Consider the following 22,104-nt stretch of genomic DNA (forward strand, 5'->3'; position numbering starts at 1 on the left):
CACATTTCGTGATGAATGAAGTATCTATCTATATATGATATCCATCTATCTGTCCGTCTATCTATCTATCTATCTAAATATCTACCTGTCTGTCTGTTTATCTATCTGTCTGTCTGTCTTTCTGTCTACCTGCCTGCCTACTAGTTGTTTTGTTTGGAAAGGTTTTGTCATTGTATTGCTCTTTACCAGCACCTGCAGAGCACAGGAGGACTTTACATTGTACTTACAATTTTACATTGTAACTTTGAACCGCTTGACTGAATACACAACAAACAATGAAGAGTTTTATCTGGGCTGCTTCGCTGCCAGCTACTCGTCCCCCGGGATCCGAAAGTGGCGTATAGCCTGTAGGTTACTTCGACATCAACGAAAGTGCTCGATATATGCTGTATTGAACCAATAAACTAACACAAACTAACTGTATCACTATAACATGATGATGGTGATAAATAATGCATCTAATGTTCGCCAGTTCATTATTATAAAAAAAACTGAGCATTAAACAGCATTTTGGTCGACAAATACAAAATGGATTCACAAATGCCTTATCGAAAGTTGTAAATGTTAGAGATATTCACTGATCTTATTTGTGAAAATATTAAGCGTATTTGCAGATCCGTTTTACACTTGCAAATTTATTTGTGAGTTTGCAAATCTTTTAAATGCATTTGTGGATGGTGTTTTACATTTACAAATCACATATTTACACAAATTATTTGTATGTTCATACAAATAATGAGACATATCTATGCCCATAAGTTTTCTTTATAAAATATACAGTAGTATTGCTTAAAAGGCATTTGCTATCTACCGTAAACCTAGTAAAATTATACTGATGCAAGTGTTCTTTGTTATAATCCTGACTTAATTCTTCTTAGATTACTCACCTTTTCTAGCACAGGAATTAACATCAATGTATACCTAGAAAAATGAAACATGAATTAAAGTTTCTATACAACTTCATCTTCCATTGTGAATATTCCCCCCAGAAAAGATGGATTTCTACACTCACAATGTACTGCATGACCATGATGCATTATTACTTGGGAATAACTTAATAACGTAGCAACTGACATGTCATATCTGCATATTACAATCCACAAACATTTAAGACAATGAAGTGATTTCTTTCCAAACAACAACGTTTATTGATTTATCATGTGTATCAGTTTATGCTGTCTTTGCAGCCCTGGTGCGCTTCTTCTTGACCACAACAGGCTTCTGGCTTTTCAGGATGGCACTGGCACGACGCAGAGCAGCCTGGGAAAACAAAGGAGACTCAAATGATATTCCTGAAAGCTCTAAAGTACAAATAAACAGGACCATTGTAGAAAATGATGATGTCATTAATTTGAGGTTTTAAAGTCAGGCATTGAGCTCACCATGCGCAGGTCCTTCCTGTACTTGCTCTTGCTGATTATGTGCCTCACGCTGTTGAGCGTGGCGCGAGCGTTCTTGTTGATGGTGATCTTCTCGTAGGAGCTGGCAGGTTTGTGCTGACCTGTGCAAAAACAATTCAAAGACATTAGCTGTAGCGATCCAAAACGATCAAACAATAAAATGCAAAAAACACTCCATCTTCTTAAAAAGGTGCAGAACTCATGCATAGTTTCTTCTTCTTAAATGCCCTGCTTGTTAGCTGCAAAAATCCACTGAGTGCAGAGATCAATACATTTGACAGCCATCTTAAGAATGTGGGCTAATGCCTTAAAACCGTCAAACCGTTTTCTTTACTTTCTGAAAATCAGAGCATGAGCAACTCTATTTAAAATCCGTTTTAAGTAAGCACACACCTTCGAAATGCTCCCGGTGTGAAATATCCTTTAAACTACAGAAAGAGGTGACCGTAAAGTGCACATCTTGACTGTCACCATTCCAATGATTGAAATACATAGTGAAGCTGATGAACATGCACTCTTTTTCTACAGACAGAGGAAGTGTCTAAAGATGACACCGCGTCAGGTTTTACCTTTACGCTTCTTCAGCACGACAACGACTCCCTTGCCATCGGCAGCTGGCTGCACACCAATGGTCTTCTTGTGCACCAAACCATTGAAGCGGAAAGAGTTCTTGGACTTCAGGTTGTTCGGCTCCTGTCACATAAAAATGTCTATTCAGATAAACCTGCTGGACAGCTTTGGTTTGCAACATCAGACTAAAAACTGCATATTTATTTCACTGTTAAGACCAGTCGCTTAAATAAGGACATGTCCTGCTTTTTATTGTTTGGGTTTTGGGACAACATGAGACATGCAAGAAGTCACTTAATATATTGATTCACTGAGATGGAAGTTGCCATTTGTCATATTTGCAGTATTTTTTGTATACATGGTGATGTAATGTCAATGCTACAGAGTTATACTATATATATATATAAATAAAAAGAGTTATACTATATACAATTCTGATTCCGATTCAGTTGAAACGTTACATCACAGTAATCCCGTTTAATTTTTTTAAGATTTGGCTTATTGTTTTTACAAATCCTTATTTATCTTACATTTTACAGGTGATGACATCCTACATTACATTCGTGTATTGCACTCTGTGGCCGTGCTTTATTGTACACCCCTACTTTACAAAACGTTACTTTTTTGGAACAATTGATACAGAAATAAACTTCTAAGTACTCCACTGTGATCAAACCCACAAAACAAACCCTTGTAAGTAGTCGTATGATGTTAAGTTGGGAAAAGTTTAAGCAGAATACAGCATATACAACTATAATGTACTCACAGTGCTGTAGGTCTGTCCGTTCCTCTTGATGAGGAAGCTGGAGCAGTTCCTGATGACCATCCACTGCAAATGGGACGACATGATGAACCTGGAAACAAATACAAATTCAAATGTTACTTCATTACTTAACAAAAACCAAACACCAGTGAAACGGACAGCAGCCACTGCTAGCACCGGCTACCAACACTGGCTCAGCGTGTTCTCTTGATTTCATGTAGCTTTAAATTATACTACATCAAGTGGGGACATTTGTGACGTTTTTAAATTTGTGTAACAAGTTTTACAGTGTTTTAAACATTTAACACCCTAAATGTGGAAAACACATGTAGTTCGCATTGTAGCACATTTAGCTAAAGTTAGCTCCACACAACGAGGCCTAATCTGCGACGTGCTCTATATATAATATATGTATAGGATACACTATATAGGGAAATGTTCTGCCCCGTATGATTAAAAACAACATACAAAACATAATAATCTTACTTTATAAGACTAAATACAAGAAGGGAGACGCAATAAATGCACTTTAATGATCATGCTTTTAGCAGCCGTCGTGAACACGTTACCTTTTAGCGGAGGAAGAGGATCCGAGAGACCGGAAGACGGTTTACGATACCTTAGTCAAAGATCACTGCGCTCACACGAATACTGTTAAACAGACAACAATACGACCAAAAACACATTTTGATACATTTAAAATAAAAAGAATATTTTGAGTTATTGTTACAGTCCTATTTGTATGTTTATTATGACGCTATATCATGTTAAAAATGTTATTTAATGGGGAACTAGTTACGTGCACACCCAGCGGATGGACACGTCCTCATCCCGCGTAGTAACGTCATTAATACGCGCCTTGTGTTTACAGACATTCGTAAGACATTGTATTTACAAATCTCAGCTGTTTTGACTCTAAATACGGAGTTTTTATTTGTTATAACAATACGAAAGCTTATGGGGGGACGAGCACATAGTAAATAAGAAAGAAGTGCATTTTTGAACGCATGTTTTGTGTATGTTGTGCAAAAATGTTTACCAAAATACTGCCAGAGGTCAACATTTTGTGTATAACTGCTAATTGCAAAGTAAAAGTTGTGTTTTAACATGACACCTGCACAAAGAGTCTTAATGTGAGAATAACATGGATGAAGCAGAAGATTTAGAGACACTAGGGGAAAAGCTGTACTCTCTGATTTACCCCAAACACAAGGAGAAAGCTGGTAAACTCACAGGTGAGCTGATAGCCTTCTGCTTTGTGATTCTGTCTGTGATGGTAACAAACAAATAAAGATGCAACAGGGTCCTCCTCGCTGTAGGGTGCCTTTTGGTGTCCTGTACATCATCAAGTTGCTATGTTAACTTAACAAAAATTAAACATAACATATTAGTCTTGTGTTTTCTATATAAATATATTATAATTATAATATAATTATATTATTATAATATTATTATTGTTATATTATTATTATTATTATTATATATAATAATTATAATGTTTATATATATTGATCAATGCGCTTAAATTGAGTTAACATTTTACTTAATTTGACTCACATTGGAATGTTATGGGTTGTGCTTGGAACATAGCGAAATAGCATACTTCCCATATACAAAGCTGAAAAATATCTAAATATATTTTCAAAAGGGCAAAGTAAGGCATTTTAATTAAAATGCCTTACTTTGCCCTTTAGAAAATATATTTAGATATATATATTTAAGTGCATTGATCAATATATGCATATTTTATTTAAGAAAAATATATTTGGGAACACACACACACACACACACACACACACACACACACACACACACACACACACACACACACACACACACACACACACACACACACACACACACACTCTAAGTTGTCTTCAAACACTAGACTAGTATGTTTGCTAGTCACAATTTGTTGGAGCCCAAAATGCTATAGATGCTCACTGAAGGTCAAAATGTCCCCCTGTCGGCTCTATGTGGTCCACAGGGTTTCATACACTGTCACTTTGCCATCCTCAGGCTCTGAACAGGCTCACGTTGGCCAGTCTGTTTGAAAGGATGGTCCAGAGTTCTTACAGTAATGTACATAATTGATGCTAGCCCCCCACATTTTAAACCAGTACGATCCTTTAATCAACTGTTCCTTTATTCTCCAACCAAAGTCTTTGTCCTCCCTGTCGTGAGAATAGCCACCCTGTCGTTGTCCCCCAGTGTTTTTCAACTTTTATGGAAAAGTTAGAAAAATCTTTTTGTTTAATTTCTATTTAAACAAATGAGGACTTTATAGTATTGTTGACATTTTGACCAGATATATTTATTGGTAAGTTCAACTTTCGCATATTTGAATGGAAACCAATGTTTGCAGCAATTAATTATTATCAAAACACTTTTCCTATATTATTTAACATACATTGTTAAGAAACGGATAACATCTTTCTGAAAATGTAAATGTTTTATTCACTGTGCAATGAAAATGTATATAATCTACTTTAAATCTGTCTATGTCAGGGTGGACACACATTGTCTGCCTGCGATTAATTCATAAAAAGTGCAGGAGCTTGGGAAACGTGCATTTCTAACAGCCTGTGATAATATAATTATTATGAAGTTAAAGAATAATGCTGTTTAATGCATTTACTTGGCCATATCTTAGCTACTGTGTGGCAACATGTATACACATTTCTATATATCCCTACCTCTCTAAGAATCCTCACAGCTCGCCACTTTAAAACATAATACACTGCAGTTTGTCATGTACTGTCATATATTCATCGTACTAAGTCTTTCAGTTTACTTTTGTATATTTATATTACGTGTAAATACTTATCATATTATAAATACATACAATGCAGTACTAATGATTCATAATTGGATTAGAAGAGAACACACCAACAGACAATTTAAGTAATAGGCCAGGACTATTTCAATCTAACCTTAGTCAAGTGACAACATTATCACCAACTGTTTTGATAGTCATTAAAGTGTTAATGTCAGAACAAAGGTTTTTTCCGCTCCTCAGATATCGGCCCAATCCCAAACCACTCCCTACACCCTACCCCTACACACTCCCTCTCCTTGACGGAGTGAACTCCGTGGAGTGACACATGAGGCTCCCTCCTGTCAGATGGAGGGAGTAAATACAGCAGCAAGCTTTGGGACGGCCTCCCCTCTCTCCGGCAGAAACAGAAAATGCCGTAACTGTATGTAACAACGGTTTCAAATGAGCATCTCTTTGAAAACAAATGTAAATTAATAACTCAAATAAAACTCCAAACATCTTTAATTGTGTTACTTTTTTGTAAAACTCTTTTAGTTTTAAACCTGATATTTATAAGCTTCTTAGCTTTTGCAACAGTCTGTAAATATACACAACTTTATAATAAAATGCTCACATTTACCTTTTTCTAGACTAAACACAGGTATGATCCTAAGCCAAAACATATGAGGTTATCACGAGGTTGTTATCATCGTAGTTTATCAGTGGATGTTTGCTTGAACTACTTGTTAACAGCTTGTTTCCTGACGGACACACACAGCGTGAATCCGGTCAGGTAGAGACCGGTCTCCAGTCAGCACCGCTCCAGACTCGCTGTTTGAGGGCTTGATAGCCCACTCTCCCTCCACACTGCTCCACACTCGATGCTTTGGAACAGCACTTCATGTGGCGGACCCATCGGGCGGACCGCGCAAACGGAGGGGTAGGGTGTAGGGCGTGGTTTGGGATTGGGCCATAGAGATGTTGTATTAAGGGGAAAATCTGACGCAACAAGATATATAAAGATGTCAGCTTGGAATTTGAGGAATTAAGATGAACAGTTTTTACTATTTTTTTATATTTCTGGCCCTGGCGTTTCTAAATAGAGTTTTGAATGTAAAATCATTTTCTGGAGATGTGCAGTACCTTGAGCGGATCAAATCAAAAAGTAAATGATAAATGGTCATAAAATCTGAGTTCCCGCCCCTCTCTTCAGGAATGCTATTGGAGCTCCCGAGGCCGGTCCTGGGTCTGATGCTGCAGGATAAAGCCTCGCTGAGTGCAGCCGTGGAGAAGGCCCTCGGAGCCTTGCAGCGGGCCCAAGAGCCCAGGTACGCCCACCAGGTGTTTGCTGTGTGTTAGATTCTTAAAAACATTGTATATATTTTAGCTTTTGCCCTCCTGCAGCAGGGTGCCTTGTAAGGAGGAGGACGAGGTGTCTGCATCCTCGGACTCTGTGGGGGAGCAGCTGTTTGAGCTGGTGGACGTTTTCAACACCGGACACTCCCAGAAAATCACAGGTGAGCCGCTGATCCTGAGACACATAATACATATCCTTAAACACCAAACAACATCAGCATGTTTTCACATGTACAGTGGGGCAAAAAAGTATTTAGTCAGCCACCAATCGTGCAAGTTCTCCCACTTAAAAAGATGAGAGGCCTGTAATTTTCATCCTAGGCATACCTCAACTATGAGAGACAAAATGAGAAAAGAAAATCACATTGTCTGATTTTCAAATAATTTATTTGCAAATTATGGTGGAAAATAAGTATTTGGTCACCTACAAACAAACAAGATTTCTTGCTCTCACAGAACTGTAACTTCTTCTTTAAGAGCCTCCTCTGTCCTCCACTTGTTAACTGTATTAATGGCACCTGTTTGAACTCGTTATCAGTATAAAAGACACCTGTCCACAACCTCAAACAGTCACAATCCAAACTCCACTATGGCCAAGACCAAAGAGCTGTCAAAGGATACCAGAAACAAAATTGTAGACCTGCACCAGGCTGGGAAGACTGAATCTGTAATAGGTAAGAAGCTTGGTGTGAAGAAATCAACTGTGGGAGCAATTATTAGAAAATGGAAGACATACAAGACCACTGATAATCTCCCTCGATCTGGGGCTCCACGCAAGATCTCACCCCGTGGGGTCAAAGTGAACAAAAATCCCAGAACCACACGGGGGGACCTAGTCAATGACCTGCAGAGAGCTGGTACCAAAGTAACAAAGGCTACCATCAGTAACACACTACGCCGCCAGGGACTCAAATCCTGCAGTGCCAGACCTGTCCCCCTGCTTAAGCCAGTACATGTCCAGGCCCGTCTGAAGTTTGCTAGAGAGCATTTAGATGATCCAGAAGAGGATTGGGAGAATGTCATATGGTCAGATGAAACCAAAATATAACTTTTTGGTAAAAACTCAACTAGACGTGTTTGGAGGAGAAAGAATGCTGAGTTGCATCCAAAGAAGACCATACCTACTGTGAAACATGGGGGTGGAAACATCATGCTTTGGGGCTGTTTTTCTGCAAAGGAACCAGGACGACTGATCCGTGTAAAGGAAAGAATGAATGGGGCCATGTATCATAAGATTTTGAGTGACAACCTCCTTCCATCAGCAAGGGCATTGAAGATGAAACGTGGCTGGGTCTTTCAGCATGACAATGATCCCAAACACACCGCCCGGGCAACGAAGGAGTGGCTTCGTAAGAAGCATTTCAAGGTCCTGGAGTGGCCTAACCAGTCTCCAGATCGCAACCCCATAGAAAATCTTTGGAGGGAGTTGAAAGTCCGTGTTGCCCAGCGACAGCCCCAAAACATCACTGCTCTAGAGGAGATCTGCATGGAGGAATGGGCCAAAATACCAGCAACAGTGTGTGAAAACCTTGTGAAGACTTTCAGAAAACGTTTGACCTCTGTCATTGCCAACAAAGGGTATATAACAAATTATAAAACGGACAAGTCAAATCAAGCAATCTGATTGGTTCTTAGCCGTTATATACTGAGCGTATACCACGGGTAGAATTGTAAGTTACTTTTCACAACAAGTCAGTATCCCTCCGCGCCTGACAAAAAACAGTATACAGTTGGGCTGCAAGCAGTTTGCTTTTCAAACTGGAACAAGAAAGAAGCGGAGGAGTAACGGGGCAGAAAACCTCCTTTTTACGCAGCGGTCTAGACATAGACATCAAACGGCAAAACATATTCAGTGTGCAGTTCAATCAATCAATCAATGTTTATTTATATAGCCCAATATCACAAATGTTACATTTGTCTCAGTGGACTTCACAGTTTGTACAGAATATCAGTATGACAATATGACACCCTCTGTCCTTAGACCCTCACATCGTACAAGGAAAAACCTCCGGAGAAAACCCACGGTTTAAAGGGAAAAATGGGAGAAACCTCAGGGAAGCAACAGAGGAGGTATCCCTCTCCCAGGACGGACAGACGTGCAATAGATGCCACGTGTAAATTGAAAAGATAATACATTTGCAACATAGGTAGTCCAAATGTTTGGAAATGCATGTGTGTATAATAGGAAGATGAATCCACGAGGATATCCATCCAGGACTTATGATCCAGGACCACAGCTACGACTCAAGATCCAGGACTCGCGATCCATGACACAGGAGCGCAGGATCATCCATGGCTCCGGATCCCGGCGTATATAGACACCAAAAAGAAAGGAATTTGGGGAAGCTGGGTTAATCGGAACATGAGAGTACACAGGTATAGACAGAGAGAAGTAAGTAGTAAGATGTCCCCCGACAAACTAAGCCTATATCAGCAAAACTAGGGGCTGAATCTAATCAGCCCTAACTATAAGTTTTATCAAAAAGGAAGGTCTTAAGCGCACTCTTAAAAACGGATAGGGTGTCTGCCGCCCGAACACAAACTGGAAGCTGATTCCACAAAAGTGGAGCTTGATAAGAAAAGGCTCTGGCTCCCATTGTACTTTTAGAGACTCTAGGAACAACCAACAACCCTGCATTATTGGAACGCAATGCCCTAGTAGGACAGTAGGGTATAATGAGTTCTTTAAGGTAAGATGGCGCCTGCCCATTAAGGGCTTTGTAGGCGAGAAGAAGAATTTTAAATTCTATCCTGTGTTCTATAGGGAGCCAGTGTAAGGCAGCCAGAACAGGAGTAATGTGGTCCCTTTTCCTAACTCTGGTTAGTTGTGAGCGGTGTTGCGGAGAAAATCAGCGATCGTTGTTTCTACACGGACCACTATTGCGGTAAGCATGTTGTAACTTCCAGTTGTTGTTGTCATCTCCGGGTATCCCGTGTGCCTGTTCTGTTGCTGATAGCTTATTATCTTAACTTAATCGATCGTTTTAAAACTCTTGATCACGGCAACTGCCTGACGTTCTAATCACACGTTACTACAGCACTCACGGATCAGCACTCACAAACCCTCCTTCTCTTAGCGACTGTAACTACACAGTTGCCTACACTCTTTTCGGGTTTGCTAACGGTAGCTACTTTAGCTTGATAGCTAGCCATGGCTCTTTCCCCACCCTCGGGTGCTATTTCCTGCTCTAACTGTCTCATGTTTGGTTACTTCCCTACCTCCTTTACTGGTACCGATACATGTGTTAAATGTAGTATAGTTGTTAGGTTGGAGGCGGGAATCATAGCCATAGAAGCCCGGCTCCGCATCTTAGAAAATAACTCAGCTACAGTAAAGCCCATGTTAGCCGGTGTGGACCGGCAAAAGGTAGCTCCTCTTAGCCGTCCCCCGGCAACTCCCGAGCAGCAGGGAGATCGGGTGACTGTTCAGAAGGGGCATAACGCGAAACCCACAGGTCCCCGCCAACCCGTTCACGTATCTAACAGATATTCCCCACTCAGCGAGACACCCGCTGAGAAGCCAACTCTGGTTATTGGTAGCTCTATTATGAGACACGTGAATTTAGAGACCGAAGCGTCCACAGTCACATGCATTCCGAGGGCCAGAGCGGGCGACGTTGAGGCGCATCCTAGACTGCTGGCTAAAAATAAACGTAAATACAGTAGGATTGTTATTCACGTCGGTGGTAATGATGTTCGTTTACGCCAATAAGAATGCACCAAACTTAATGTGGCGTCGGTGTGTAGTTATGCTAAAACAATGTCGGACACCGTAATCTTCTCTGGTCCCCTCCCCAATCTGATCAATGATGACATGTATGGCATGTCATCATTTCAGCGCTGGTTGTCTTGGTGGTGCCCAGCAAACAATGTGGGCTTCGTAAATAATTGGACAGCCTTCTGGGGAAAACCTGGTCTGATTAAGAGAGACGGCATTCATCCTACTTTGGAAGGTGCAAATCTCATTTCGGCAAACATTTCAGGGCTTTGTGGACTTAATCCATGACAAACTGGAGTTGAGACCAGGAGGCAGAGTCGCAGTTTTACACGCTTCTCTGCGCTCTCTCCTAGGCAGTCATCCATAGGAATCCCGAACCCAATAAAATACCCAATATTAACGGTGTGTGTGTCTGCCCAAGGACAATTTAAGGTAAAACCTAATAGAGGTGTCATACATAATAACCTAAAAAAAGTAAATGTAACAACTACTACAGTGCAACAAAACAGGAAGATTAAATGTGGTCTCTTAAACATAAGATCTCTATCATCTAAAGCAATACTGGTAAATGATTTAATATCAGATTATAATATTGATATATGCTGTCTCACTGAAACTTGGTTGAGACATGAAGAATATGTCAGCATAAATGAGGCCACTCCACCCAGCCATATCAATACTCATATTGCCCGAGGCACAGGCCGAGGAGGTGGAGTTGCAGCAATCTTTGACTCAAGTTTACTTATCAATACTAAACAAAAATTTAATTATACCTCCTTTGAAAGCCTCATTTTTAGTCTTACGCATCCGACCTGGAAAACTTTGCAGCCAATCTTATTTGTTACAGTGTACCGTGCACCAGGTCCTTATTCAGAATTCTTATCAGAATTCTCTGAGTTTTTATCAACTTTGGTACTTAAAACAGATAAAGTAATTATCGTAGGTGACTTTAATATTCATGTTGACGATGATAAAAATAGCCTTACTGTTGCATTTAACTCTATATTAGATTTTGTTGGTTTCTGTCAGAGTGTAAATAAACCAACCCACTGCTATAATCACACTCTTGACCTTGTTCTGACTTATGGTATTGAAATTGAGCAACTATTAGTCGAACCGCATAATCCTTCTTTATCCGACCATTTCTTAGTAACTTTTGAAGTACTGTTACTAGACTACAAAGCATTAGCCAAAAGCTCCTGCAGCAGAAACCTATCTGTTAGTGCTATAGCCAAATTTAAGGAAGAGATTCCACCAATACTTAACTCGATAGCATGTCTGCATGTAGGGGAGGAAACTTATACAAAATGTACACCACCCCAAATTGATCATGTTGTTGATAGTGCTACAGATGCGCTGCGAATAAAATTAGACTCTGTTGCTCCTTTGAAAAAGAAGAAAATAAAACAACATAGATTAGCTCCATGGCATAATGCCGAAACCCGCAAAATAAAGCAAAACTCGAGACAACTTGAAAGGATATGGCGTTCCACTAAACTTGAAGAATCTCGTTTAATTTGGCATATTACTCTCAATGAATATAAGAAAGCACTGCGTAAAGCGAGAGCAGCCTACTACTCTTCATTAATAGAGGAGAATAAGAATAATGCAAGATTTCTTTTCAGCACTGTAGCCAGGCTGACAGAGAGCCACAGCTCGACTGAGCCTTCTATTCCCACAGCACTCAGTAGTAATGATTTTATGTGCTTTTTTAACGATAAAATTGTTACTCTTAGAAACAAAATCAATGACCTCTTGCCTTTGACCAGTATAGTGTTATCAACAGCTCCCGGAAACGTAAGTTCTAATATTACACTAGATAGTAAACTAGAATGCTTTTCAGCCATAAACCTTGAACAATTAAATTCAATGATTCTCTCTTCTAAACCATCAACGTGTATCTTAGACCCGATTCCAACAAAGCTGTTAAAAGAAGTTTTTCCATTAATTAGCACTTCTTTATTAAATATTATGAATATGTCTTTATTATCAGGCTATGTTCCACAATCATTCAAAGTAGCAGTGATAAAACCGCTTCTTAAAAAGCACAACCTCGATCCAGAGGTTTTAGCCAACTATAGACCTATTTCTAATCTTCCGTTCCTCTCAACATTTCTTGAGAAAGCAGTCGCAAAACAGCTGTGTGATTACTTAAAAAACTATGATTTATTTGAAGATTTTCAGTCTGGCTTTAGAACACATCATAGCACAGAGACAGCTCTGGTTAAAGTCACAAATGACATTCTAATAGCCTCAGACAAGGGACTTGTCTCTATTCTTGTCTTGCTCGATCTTAGTGCTGCATTTGATACTATCGACCATGATATCCTATTGCAAAGACTAGAGCACTTAGATGGCATACAGGGAACTGCTTTAGGCTGGTTTAGGTCCTATCTATCTGAACGCTCTCAGTTTGTACGTGTCAACGATGAATCTTCCATGCAAACCAAAGTTAGCCATGGAGTGCCAAAGGGGTCAGTGCTTGGACCTATTTTGTTTACAATATATATGCTTCCGTTAGGCAATATTATAAGGAATCATTCTGTAAACTTTCATTGTTATGCGGATGATACTCAACTATATTTATCAATCAAGCCTGGTGAAATTAATCATCTAAATAAAATTCAAGACTGCCTCAAGGACTTAAAAACGTGGATGACCTTACATTTTTTTATGTTAAACACGACCAAAACTGAAGTTATTGTACTTGTCCCGAAGAATCTACGAAACAAATTATCTAAAGATATACTAACTATGGATGGCATTAATTTGGCCTCCAGTGAGACTGTAAGGAATCTTGGTGTTATATTTGATCAGGATTTATCCTTTAACACCCACATAAAATCAATTTCAAGGACCGCCTACTTCCATCTACGTAACATTGCAAAAATCAGGCATATCTTGCCTCAAAACGATGCAGAGAAACTAGCTAATGCATTTGTTACTTCAAGGCTGGATTATTGTAACTCCTTATTATCAGGGTGTACCAAGAAGTCAGTCAAGTCGCTTCAGCTGATTCAAAATGCTGCAGCTCGTGTACTAACCAGAGTTAGGAAAAGGGACCACATTACTCCTGTCCTGGCTGCCTTACACTGGCTCCCTATAGAACACAGGATAGAATTTAAAATTCTTCTTCTCGTCTACAAAGCCCTTAATGGGCAGGCGCCATCTTACCTTAAAGAACTCATTATACCCTATTGTCCTATTAGGGCATTGCGTTCCAAGAATGCAGGGTTGTTGGTTGTTCCTAGAGTCTCTAAAAGTACAATGGGAGCCAGAGCCTTTTCTTATCAAGCTCCATTTTTGTGGAATCAGCTTCCGGTTTGTGTTCGGGCGGCAGACACCCTATCCGTTTTTAAGAGTGCGCTTAAGACCTTCCTTTTTGATAAAGCTTATAGTTAGGGCTGATTAGATTCAGCCCCTAGTTTTGCTGATATAGGCTTAGTTTGTCGGGGGACATCTTACTTCTTCCTTCTCTCTGTCTATACCTGTGTACTCTCATGTTCCGATTAACCCAGCTTCCCCAAATTTCTTTCTTTTTGGTGTCTATATACGCCGGGATCCGGAGTCATGGATGATTCTGCGGTCCTGTGTCATGGATCGCGAGTCCTGGATCTTGAGTCGTGGCTTTGGTCCTGGATCATAAGTCCTGGATGGATATCCTCGTGGATTCATCTTCCTATTATACACACATGCATTTCCAAACATTTGGACTACCTATGTTGCAAATGTATTATCTTTTCAATTTACACACGGCATCTATTGCACGTCTGTCCGTCCTGGGAGAGGGATCCCTCCTCTGTTGCTCTCCCTGAGGTTTCTCCCATTTTTCCCTTTAAACTGTGGGTTTTCTCTGGAAGTTTTTCCTTGTACGATGTGAGGGTCTAAGGATAGAGGGTGTCGTATTGTCATACTGATATTCTGTACAAACTGTGAAGTCCACTGAGACAAATGTAACATTTGTGATATTGGGCTATATAAATAAACATTGATTGATTGATTGAGTACAGGAGCTGCAGCATTTTGAATCAGCTGAAGCGACTTGACTGACTTCTTGGTACACCCTGATAATAAGGAGTTACAATAATCCAGCCTTGAAGTAACAAATGCATGGACTAGTTTCTCTGCATCGTTTTGAGGCAAGATATGCCTGATTTTTGCAATGTTACGTAGATGGAAGTAGGCAGTCGTTGAAATGATTTGATGTGGGTGTTAAAGGATAAATCCTGATCAAATATAACACCAAGATTCCTTACAGTCTCACTGGAGGCCAAATTAATGCCATCCATAGTTAGTATATCTTTAGATAATTTATTTCGTAGATTCTTCGGGCCAAGTACAATATCTTCAGTTTTGGTCGGGTCTAACAAAGAAAAATGTAAGGTCATCCACGTTTTTAAGTCCTTGAGACAGTCTTGAATTTTATTTAGATGATTAAGTTCCTTTGGCATTAGGGCAGGGATATCTAGATACTTTCCAAGGTTTGACATAATGAATTGTGCTACTTTTAAAGCAAGCAACGATGTTTTCAAATCTGTAATCAAAGAGGTCCGCAAAAACAATATCGACCAATCAGATTGCTTGATTTGACTTGTCAGTTTTATAAATATATTTACATTTCTTCCGTTACGAAACGAACCTACAAAGCATAAGATGGAAACATTTAAGATTAACTTCGACCTCCGGGGGGGTCTTACTATAGTATGGAGGAGTGGATTGAGCAGTGCCTATCTCCAGAAAAAAAAGCACCTAAACAACGACATGCAGAGCTACGTGAAGAACAGGTAGACCGACTGGAAAAGTACCACCATTCAAAAGCTTTCTAATGAGGGTCTTGAAACAAATCAGAGAAATTATTACCCTTAGTGGCCACAGGTGCGAAAGCTCTCTCCAGAGCTACTGGAAGCCGAATCTCGGGGACCGGAGAAAGTGGAGCAATATTCTCGCCACGCCAAGCAACAGCCTAGAACAACCTCAACCTATACAAGTAACCACGTAAGCCATTCTACTGATGCTGGACAGTTTTTCAGTGGGTGCACAATAAACGGCAACATACAAATGAAGGTAAATAAATAGCCAAATAATGGATCAACGCTCTCTGTCTAATATGTTCGCTAGCTGTTAGTGTTGTTGCATAGCAACAATCTCACATTATGTTTTGTGCAGAAGGCAACGGAGGGACTATTTTATTTTGAACATCATTATTTACTAATAAAAACTATTTAAATTAGAGTGTGTATTTTTCTTTCATATTGCCACACTTGGTAACCGTTTTATAAAAGCAATAGCTCACTTCAGGCCGTGATATATGCTCATTATATCACAGCTAAGGGGGTTGTCGACCCTCCGATTCGCGTCGGGCCGAACCACGCCCCTTAGCTGTGATATAATGAGCATATACCACGGCCTGTCGTGAGCTATTGCTTAAGTATTGAGATGAACTTTTGTTATTGACCAAATACTTATTTTCCACCATCATTTGCAAATAAATTCTTTAAAAATCAGAAAATGTGATTTTCTGGATTTTCTTTTTCTCATTTTGTCTCTCATAGTTGAGGTATACCTAGGATGAAAAAATTACAGGGCTCTCTCATCTTTTTAAGTGGGAGAACTTACACAATTGGTGGCTGACTAAATACTTTTTTGCCCCACTGTATATGTCATGTATGTGCCCTTCCTTGCTCACTGAATGGTTTCACTTTGAATGGTGTTAGCTGTAACTCGGCCCTTCTTTGTGTTTATTGTCAGACATTCTACACTTTTTCTGTCTTCACGGTGTTGGAGCAGAACCTCTGCTCCACGCGTTCCTTTATGAATGGGTTCTCAAAAGAAGGAAAACTCAAAACACCAGGATAAGGGTTAAAAAATTATATTTTTAATGGTAAAAGACACAATACATCACCTAATAACCTTATCACCTAATCACGAAGCACTCTGCAACAGCAGCTTCAAAATGCAGAGTACTCCGGGCTCAGGTTCTACCACTGCGTGAGACACGTCTCAGGAACGGCCAGGCAAAACAAGAGCGCCGAACATCAAAAATAAACAACATTTAGACACAGGTGGGGAGGAGTTTTATCGCTTGCTCCTCCCTAGCTATTTGTTATTGGCGAGTTCACTTCTGAGCGAGCTAGCCAGTGAGTTGGCAGTGTCCATTGGTCGGTTTCACTCCTGGGCGGGACCCCAGGCAATGAGTCAGCAGTTTGTCGATTCCATCTGTTGCTTCATCTCTTGTGCGTGTGTGTGTGTGTGTTTCTGTCCCTCTGCCCTCAGGCAGTTCCCCAATCAATGATTTGGAGTCATGACAGAGGACTCTTTGACAGAACGCACACACATTATCCCTATGCAGCCCATCCTACAAATGTCACCTGTTTTTCTTTATGAAAGCCATACTTGTAAATATCTAAACACTATCGTCCCATGACAGTCACAGAATCAGTCAACCAACAGAAGTTAACTGTTCCCATGCCCTAAGGCCTTCCTTGACCTTCTTCTCACCTAAAAGTCAGCTATCTGAAATGAATACATTTAAAAATCAGAACAAAGGACTATGGTCTCGTTTACTGTGTGACCAATTCTCAAGGCCTCTCTTGGGGTCTACAGGAAATGAATCATTAATTTAACAAGACTTTAACTGCATTATATCTGAGGCAAATCTCCCTTTGGGTTAATCAATAATGGTTTTTGCAATTAACAGGGGAAGCCAGAGACTCAAGGCCTCTCCAGATATCTGGGAACTGCAAGGAAAAGGTCACAGGTCACTTGTATTATACCTACCCCCAAATAGCCAAAAAACACACCCTTTTGATTACAAACAAAAGTGGAAGAAAAAGACTATTGCGCTAATCTACTTTCACTAAAAATGGGACATCGTTTCAGGAATATATGAAAAAACCTCTCTAAATTTAAGAGAAAAAATGTACTTTGTCCCTTCAAATTTAACACACATGAATATATAAGGTGACATTAAAATGAATATACCAGAAATACGCTGTATCAAACTTTCTGCCTGCCTCAACGGTCAACTTGTATATATTTGACTTTTTAGTTCAGTTTTATTTTCTATTTTAACATGTTAATATTTATGTTTGCTTATTTTTTACTGCATTGTGCAATGCCTTTGTTAAAAATGGCTGCTGTAACGAAAACAATCCAATTTGGGATCAATAAAGTTGATCTTGTATCTTGTATGTTGGTGTCAGCAATGAAGTATATCATCATCTATATTTATATACAATTAAACGTTCAAACTAATGTGTAATGTATGGAAATACCCTAACCCTTCTCTAAAAGGTATGCTACTGGAGCAGCACAAGGACGCAGTGTTACATCTTCTATCAGATCCACATCTGCTGGAAGAGCAGGTGACCTTCGCACTGAAGACTCTTCAAGAGTATGTGGTGTATTACTTGTGTTGCATTTCAAATCTACAAAATAAAAGATTAAGAAATATTCTAAAGAACGGAATCATTCATGAAATTATCATTTTAAATCAACATTTTAATGTAGAGCAGTCTCTTTGGAAAATCTCAATTGAAGTTTGTAAAGATATGCCAGCCCCAAATATTCATTTCTTAAATGATAGTTCATGTTTGAAATAATATTCCTGACTCCTCCGTCAGGCAGAACATGGAGGAGACGGAGATCAGTGACTGGTCGGATGCTGAGGACGCAGAGAGGCTGGGGGAGAAGATATTCTCCCTGGTGGAGGGGCTGGACCCTCTGCATGCTCATGATATCACAGGTGACCTGAGGCTCTGTAGGGGCGTCTCCTGTTAGAATCAGGACGCTGTTGTGGTATTCTTATGTGGTCTCAGTACAAAGTGAATTCTTCTATGGGTACCTACGTTTTAATGTATTCAGCTACTGTTAAGGAAATATTAGTAGGGATGCACCGAATATTCGGCCGCCGAAAATTATCGGCCGAAAATGGTTAAAAAGGCCCTTTCGGCTTTCGGCCGAAAGGGTTCAAGCACAGAAAAAATATCACCGAATGTCAGAGAACAGGGTTACGTTGGTAAACTAACGTGTTGTTGTGATGACGTAATCAAAACGCGGCGACAAGCACGGCGCGCGACCATGCTCGCGGCTGGCTCACAGCCAACATGTCTGCCGCTTGGAGATATTTAAAAATATCAGAGAAAGAGGCGCGGATTGCGATTTGTAAAACCTGTTCATCTGACATTTCTCGAGGGGGTGTAATTGCAAAGACTTTCACCACTTCGGGATTAATCCACCACTTGAAATCAAAACACCCGGACAAATATGCGGAGTAAGATCAAATCACAAGCACTGACAGCGAGAGACTGTTCAGCGCTGCCTCTCATGTGCTTGATGGGAAGAGGAACAGACTAGATAAAGCAGAGAAGCTACTGTTCATTAAAAAGAACCTCCCACTTTTCCTTAATAAGTAGACAAGGCTGGCTTATAATAAGCTTATCTAGTTCTACATGTCTACTCTATACCCACTTTCCTGAACAATTTTCATTGTGAGTTATAATTCACCATCTCAGGCTATCATTAGGGGGAAATGACAGCAGCACAGTGTTCAATATATTGTACTTTCGGTATCGAAATGATACAATGTTGTTTACATTGCTCATGAGGACAGACCACCTTATTTGCAGATTCTTGAAATTGTAATTTAATTTGTAATTGATTGTGGATTTTGTATCCAGTTTTCATTTTATGTATCTTTATACAATGTTTACTACTTTGCTTATGAGGACAGACAGCCTTATTTACAGATTCTTGAAATTCAATTGTAATTTCATTTGTAAATAGTTACATTCATGTGGATTTATCCACTTTGCACATTTGTATGCATGCACTTATAGGTGCATTTGTTGTTGTTGAAGGCCTGGCTGTTACAGTCTTTATTTACACTATTTTGTAGTAGGCCTACTGGCCTAGATGTTTATGCAGTTTTAAAGCACCTTGGCTTTGTTCTGAATGCACTTTGTTGTAGTTATCCTACAGAGAAAATAAAATGCACTTGACTTGGAATTAATGTACTGTATGCATTCAAAAGTGCTGAATACATGTTTTATGGACCCATACTAGTGATTATTATTTAAGTTAAGTTTTGCCATAATCATTTATTTTTCTATAATCAGGCAGCTGAACAACATTGGTAAAAAATGTATACATTATATATATATATATTTCTATTAATCATTTTCGGCCTTTCGGCATTCGGTTTTCGGCCAACTGTTTCCTATTTTCGGTATCGGTTTCGGCCAAGAATTTCCCATTCGGTGCACCCCTAAATATTAGCTTAGGTACTAGCCTTTGATCCAGTCCACCATTCTGTACCCCCCCTGTCTCTCTGCCCATGGCACAGGCAAGCTGACACAAGATGGTTTACTGGCTAGGGACATCTGGTAGTCCACTTTATCAGGTGTCCCTTTGGTATACATTCTTAAGCCGCGGACAAGAGTTATAGTGCTTAGGCCTGTTTTATATTGATTAATGTTGATTGTGCCCATAGAACTAGTTAAAGTCTCCGACTGGAAGAGAGATCTTCAGAATTGGTCGGGCAGGAGCTGTCCCCTCATGGTTGCAGCACATGTCAATTCTCCTACCGTAATTTTGAATAAACCTCCAGTCTCACATCAAATTCCAGCTCTACCTTGTTCTCGCTGTGTTCCGAGTCCTTGCTCCAGAAGTTTCTATTTCAGCAACTAAAAACAAAAGAAAACCAGAACAATATAAGATGTATTGTTCTGTATGTAGCACTTATACTGGTGTATCCATTTTGCTAACACAGGATTATTGCTGTTCTGAGTAAGCATCTCAAGTAGCTTTGGATACAAGTGTCAGCTAAATAAAATGATACATATTTAATGAACATTGTTGTGCTGGTGTGTGTGCAGGTATGCTGCTGGAGATGGAGCCCGCTGCTCTCCTTCAACTGCTCAGCAACCACACCCTGCTGCAGGCAGCTGTTCAGAAAGCTCAAGCAGCCCTGCACCCTCGGAACCAAACTCTCTCCACTTAAACACAAGGGCAGCATTTGAAACACACAATAAGACATTTATAATGATAATATAACGCTGGGAACAGCTTGCACATCACTCCAAGAGATCATGGTAATACAAGTCCCTTTTTTTAATACTGATTGTTGAGCGCATTTTGTGAGTCTAAGTTTGATTGATTTGATTTACTGTAAATAATTGAAGAGTTGAAAAAGCACAAATTGATATTGCCCCCTTACTTTCATCAGAATCATTGTTGATTGAATATGTTTACTGTAAAGTAAAAAAAAAGTGCTTATCTAATGTTTGCCAACAGAAATGCTGTGACAATTGATAGTTTTTGTACTGTACATAATGACGTGGTGAACTGTCTTTGCTAACAGAAATACAGCAGATTATATAAATGGAGGACCAACTTCAACATTGTCACACCGTGTTTAAATTGCATTTGCATGAATTGTATCTAACAGTAGAGATGAAATGATAATCTATTAATCAAACCTGTAATCCCCTCCATCACCATCTGAATTTACAATACACGGAGGAGGAATAGTTGTTGGTGTAACTGGTGATTGAATTTCCACATCACATAAACGTGTTTTATTCTGCCTCCTCCTTTGTGTGTGATTGGCTAAGGGGTGGAAGATCTCTAAGCGGTTGACCAATCACAACAGAGCCGGCCAGCTAACCAATCAGAGCAGACTAGTCTCTGGTTTGTAGTACATATGCCGGGCCTGTAAGTGGCGCTGCTGCTGCCACAAAATACACCAAAAGCAGCGAAGAAGACCCCGGAGCATGGTTGCCATGGTTGCCCTTCAGTTTATTCTCCGCGGTGGACGGCGTGTTCTCCTGCTGTATATCTCTCCGGTAGTCCACCCACCAGCAGATGAAAAACACTCACCTCTCCGCCTCTTCCAAGGGACGAGGGGACCATGGGGCAGAGTTTCAGTTAACATTTGTTTCCGCCGGTGTCGGTACCATATGTGTTCGGGGTACCATATGTGTTCGGGGTCCGTCTCTTACCAATGACGTCTTTGATGTTTCGTTTGTCCCCCAACTCTTCTCCAAAGTTGAGATATGTAATAAAATACTCAGGGGAGTTTCCTGAATTTTCATGCCCAAAGCCAAGCACTAGGCCCTGGGTAAATTAAGAGGCTGATCTGGGGCATTTTTGTCCACTTTCCCTGGTGCTAGAAACTCAAGTCAGGCATCCCTGGAATCGTCTCAGAGACTAGATGATCAGTGGGGCCTTGTTTTTACTGAAACATGATGTTTCGATGTATATTTCCATTGAAAATGCTAACCGCTAGCCGAAAAGCTAGCATCGCAGCCACTGCTCCGTTTTCAGAGACTTTGCACACGTTTTTCACAAACATTTTACATTGTTTTTGTTACTTTCGTTGCAGTGTCTTAAATGTAATTTAGGTTAACTTCCTGTTTGAAGTTGTTGCTATGGAAACAACATGACGGAGAAAAAAGTAATATCTTCTACATATAAATAACGGACAAAGTAAAGAATGAAGTGTAGGCTATGTTTGAATGTTCGGAATTTGACCGTGTAT

At 39.9% G+C, this 22,104-nt stretch overlaps 2 protein-coding genes across 9 annotated transcripts; one reads left to right on the forward strand and one right to left on the reverse strand.

Annotated features, from left to right (window-relative positions):
* Positions 1-1,124: 1,124 nt before the first annotated feature.
* rpl28 (ribosomal protein L28) lies at positions 1,125-3,366 on the reverse strand. The gene is made up of 5 exons (XM_079657753.1): positions 3,303-3,366; positions 2,737-2,824; positions 1,970-2,093; positions 1,383-1,501; positions 1,125-1,260 (listed from the first exon to the last, which is right to left on the reverse strand). The coding sequence occupies exons 2-5, from the start codon at positions 2,815-2,817 to the stop codon at positions 1,171-1,173; spliced, it is 414 nt and encodes a 137-aa protein (XP_079513879.1). The 5' UTR covers positions 2,818-2,824; positions 3,303-3,366; the 3' UTR covers positions 1,125-1,170.
* Positions 3,367-3,500: 134 nt separating this feature from the next.
* On the forward strand, positions 3,501-21,154 carry LOC307023997 (uncharacterized protein). 8 transcript variants are annotated; one of them, XM_079657745.1, is made up of 7 exons: positions 3,501-3,968; positions 5,753-6,431; positions 6,705-6,819; positions 6,896-7,008; positions 17,859-17,958; positions 18,188-18,309; positions 20,441-21,154. In XM_079657745.1, exons 3-7 carry the CDS (start codon positions 6,707-6,709, stop codon positions 20,563-20,565), a joined length of 573 nt encoding a protein of 190 aa, XP_079513871.1. In that variant the 5' UTR covers positions 3,501-3,968; positions 5,753-6,431; positions 6,705-6,706; the 3' UTR covers positions 20,566-21,154. The 8 variants fall into 8 exon arrangements, with proteins under 8 accessions (XP_079513871.1, XP_079513874.1, XP_079513868.1 ...); XM_079657748.1 differs by having other exon boundaries at positions 6,270-6,431; XM_079657746.1 differs by lacking the exon at positions 3,501-3,968 and having other exon boundaries at positions 4,518-5,933; positions 6,245-6,431.
* The last annotated feature ends 950 nt before the right edge of the window (positions 21,155-22,104 follow it).

Source organism: Notothenia rossii (genome assembly GCF_949606895.1).
Source record: "Notothenia rossii genome assembly, chromosome: 11".
NCBI classification, from domain to species: Eukaryota; Metazoa; Chordata; class Actinopteri; order Perciformes; family Nototheniidae; genus Notothenia; species Notothenia rossii.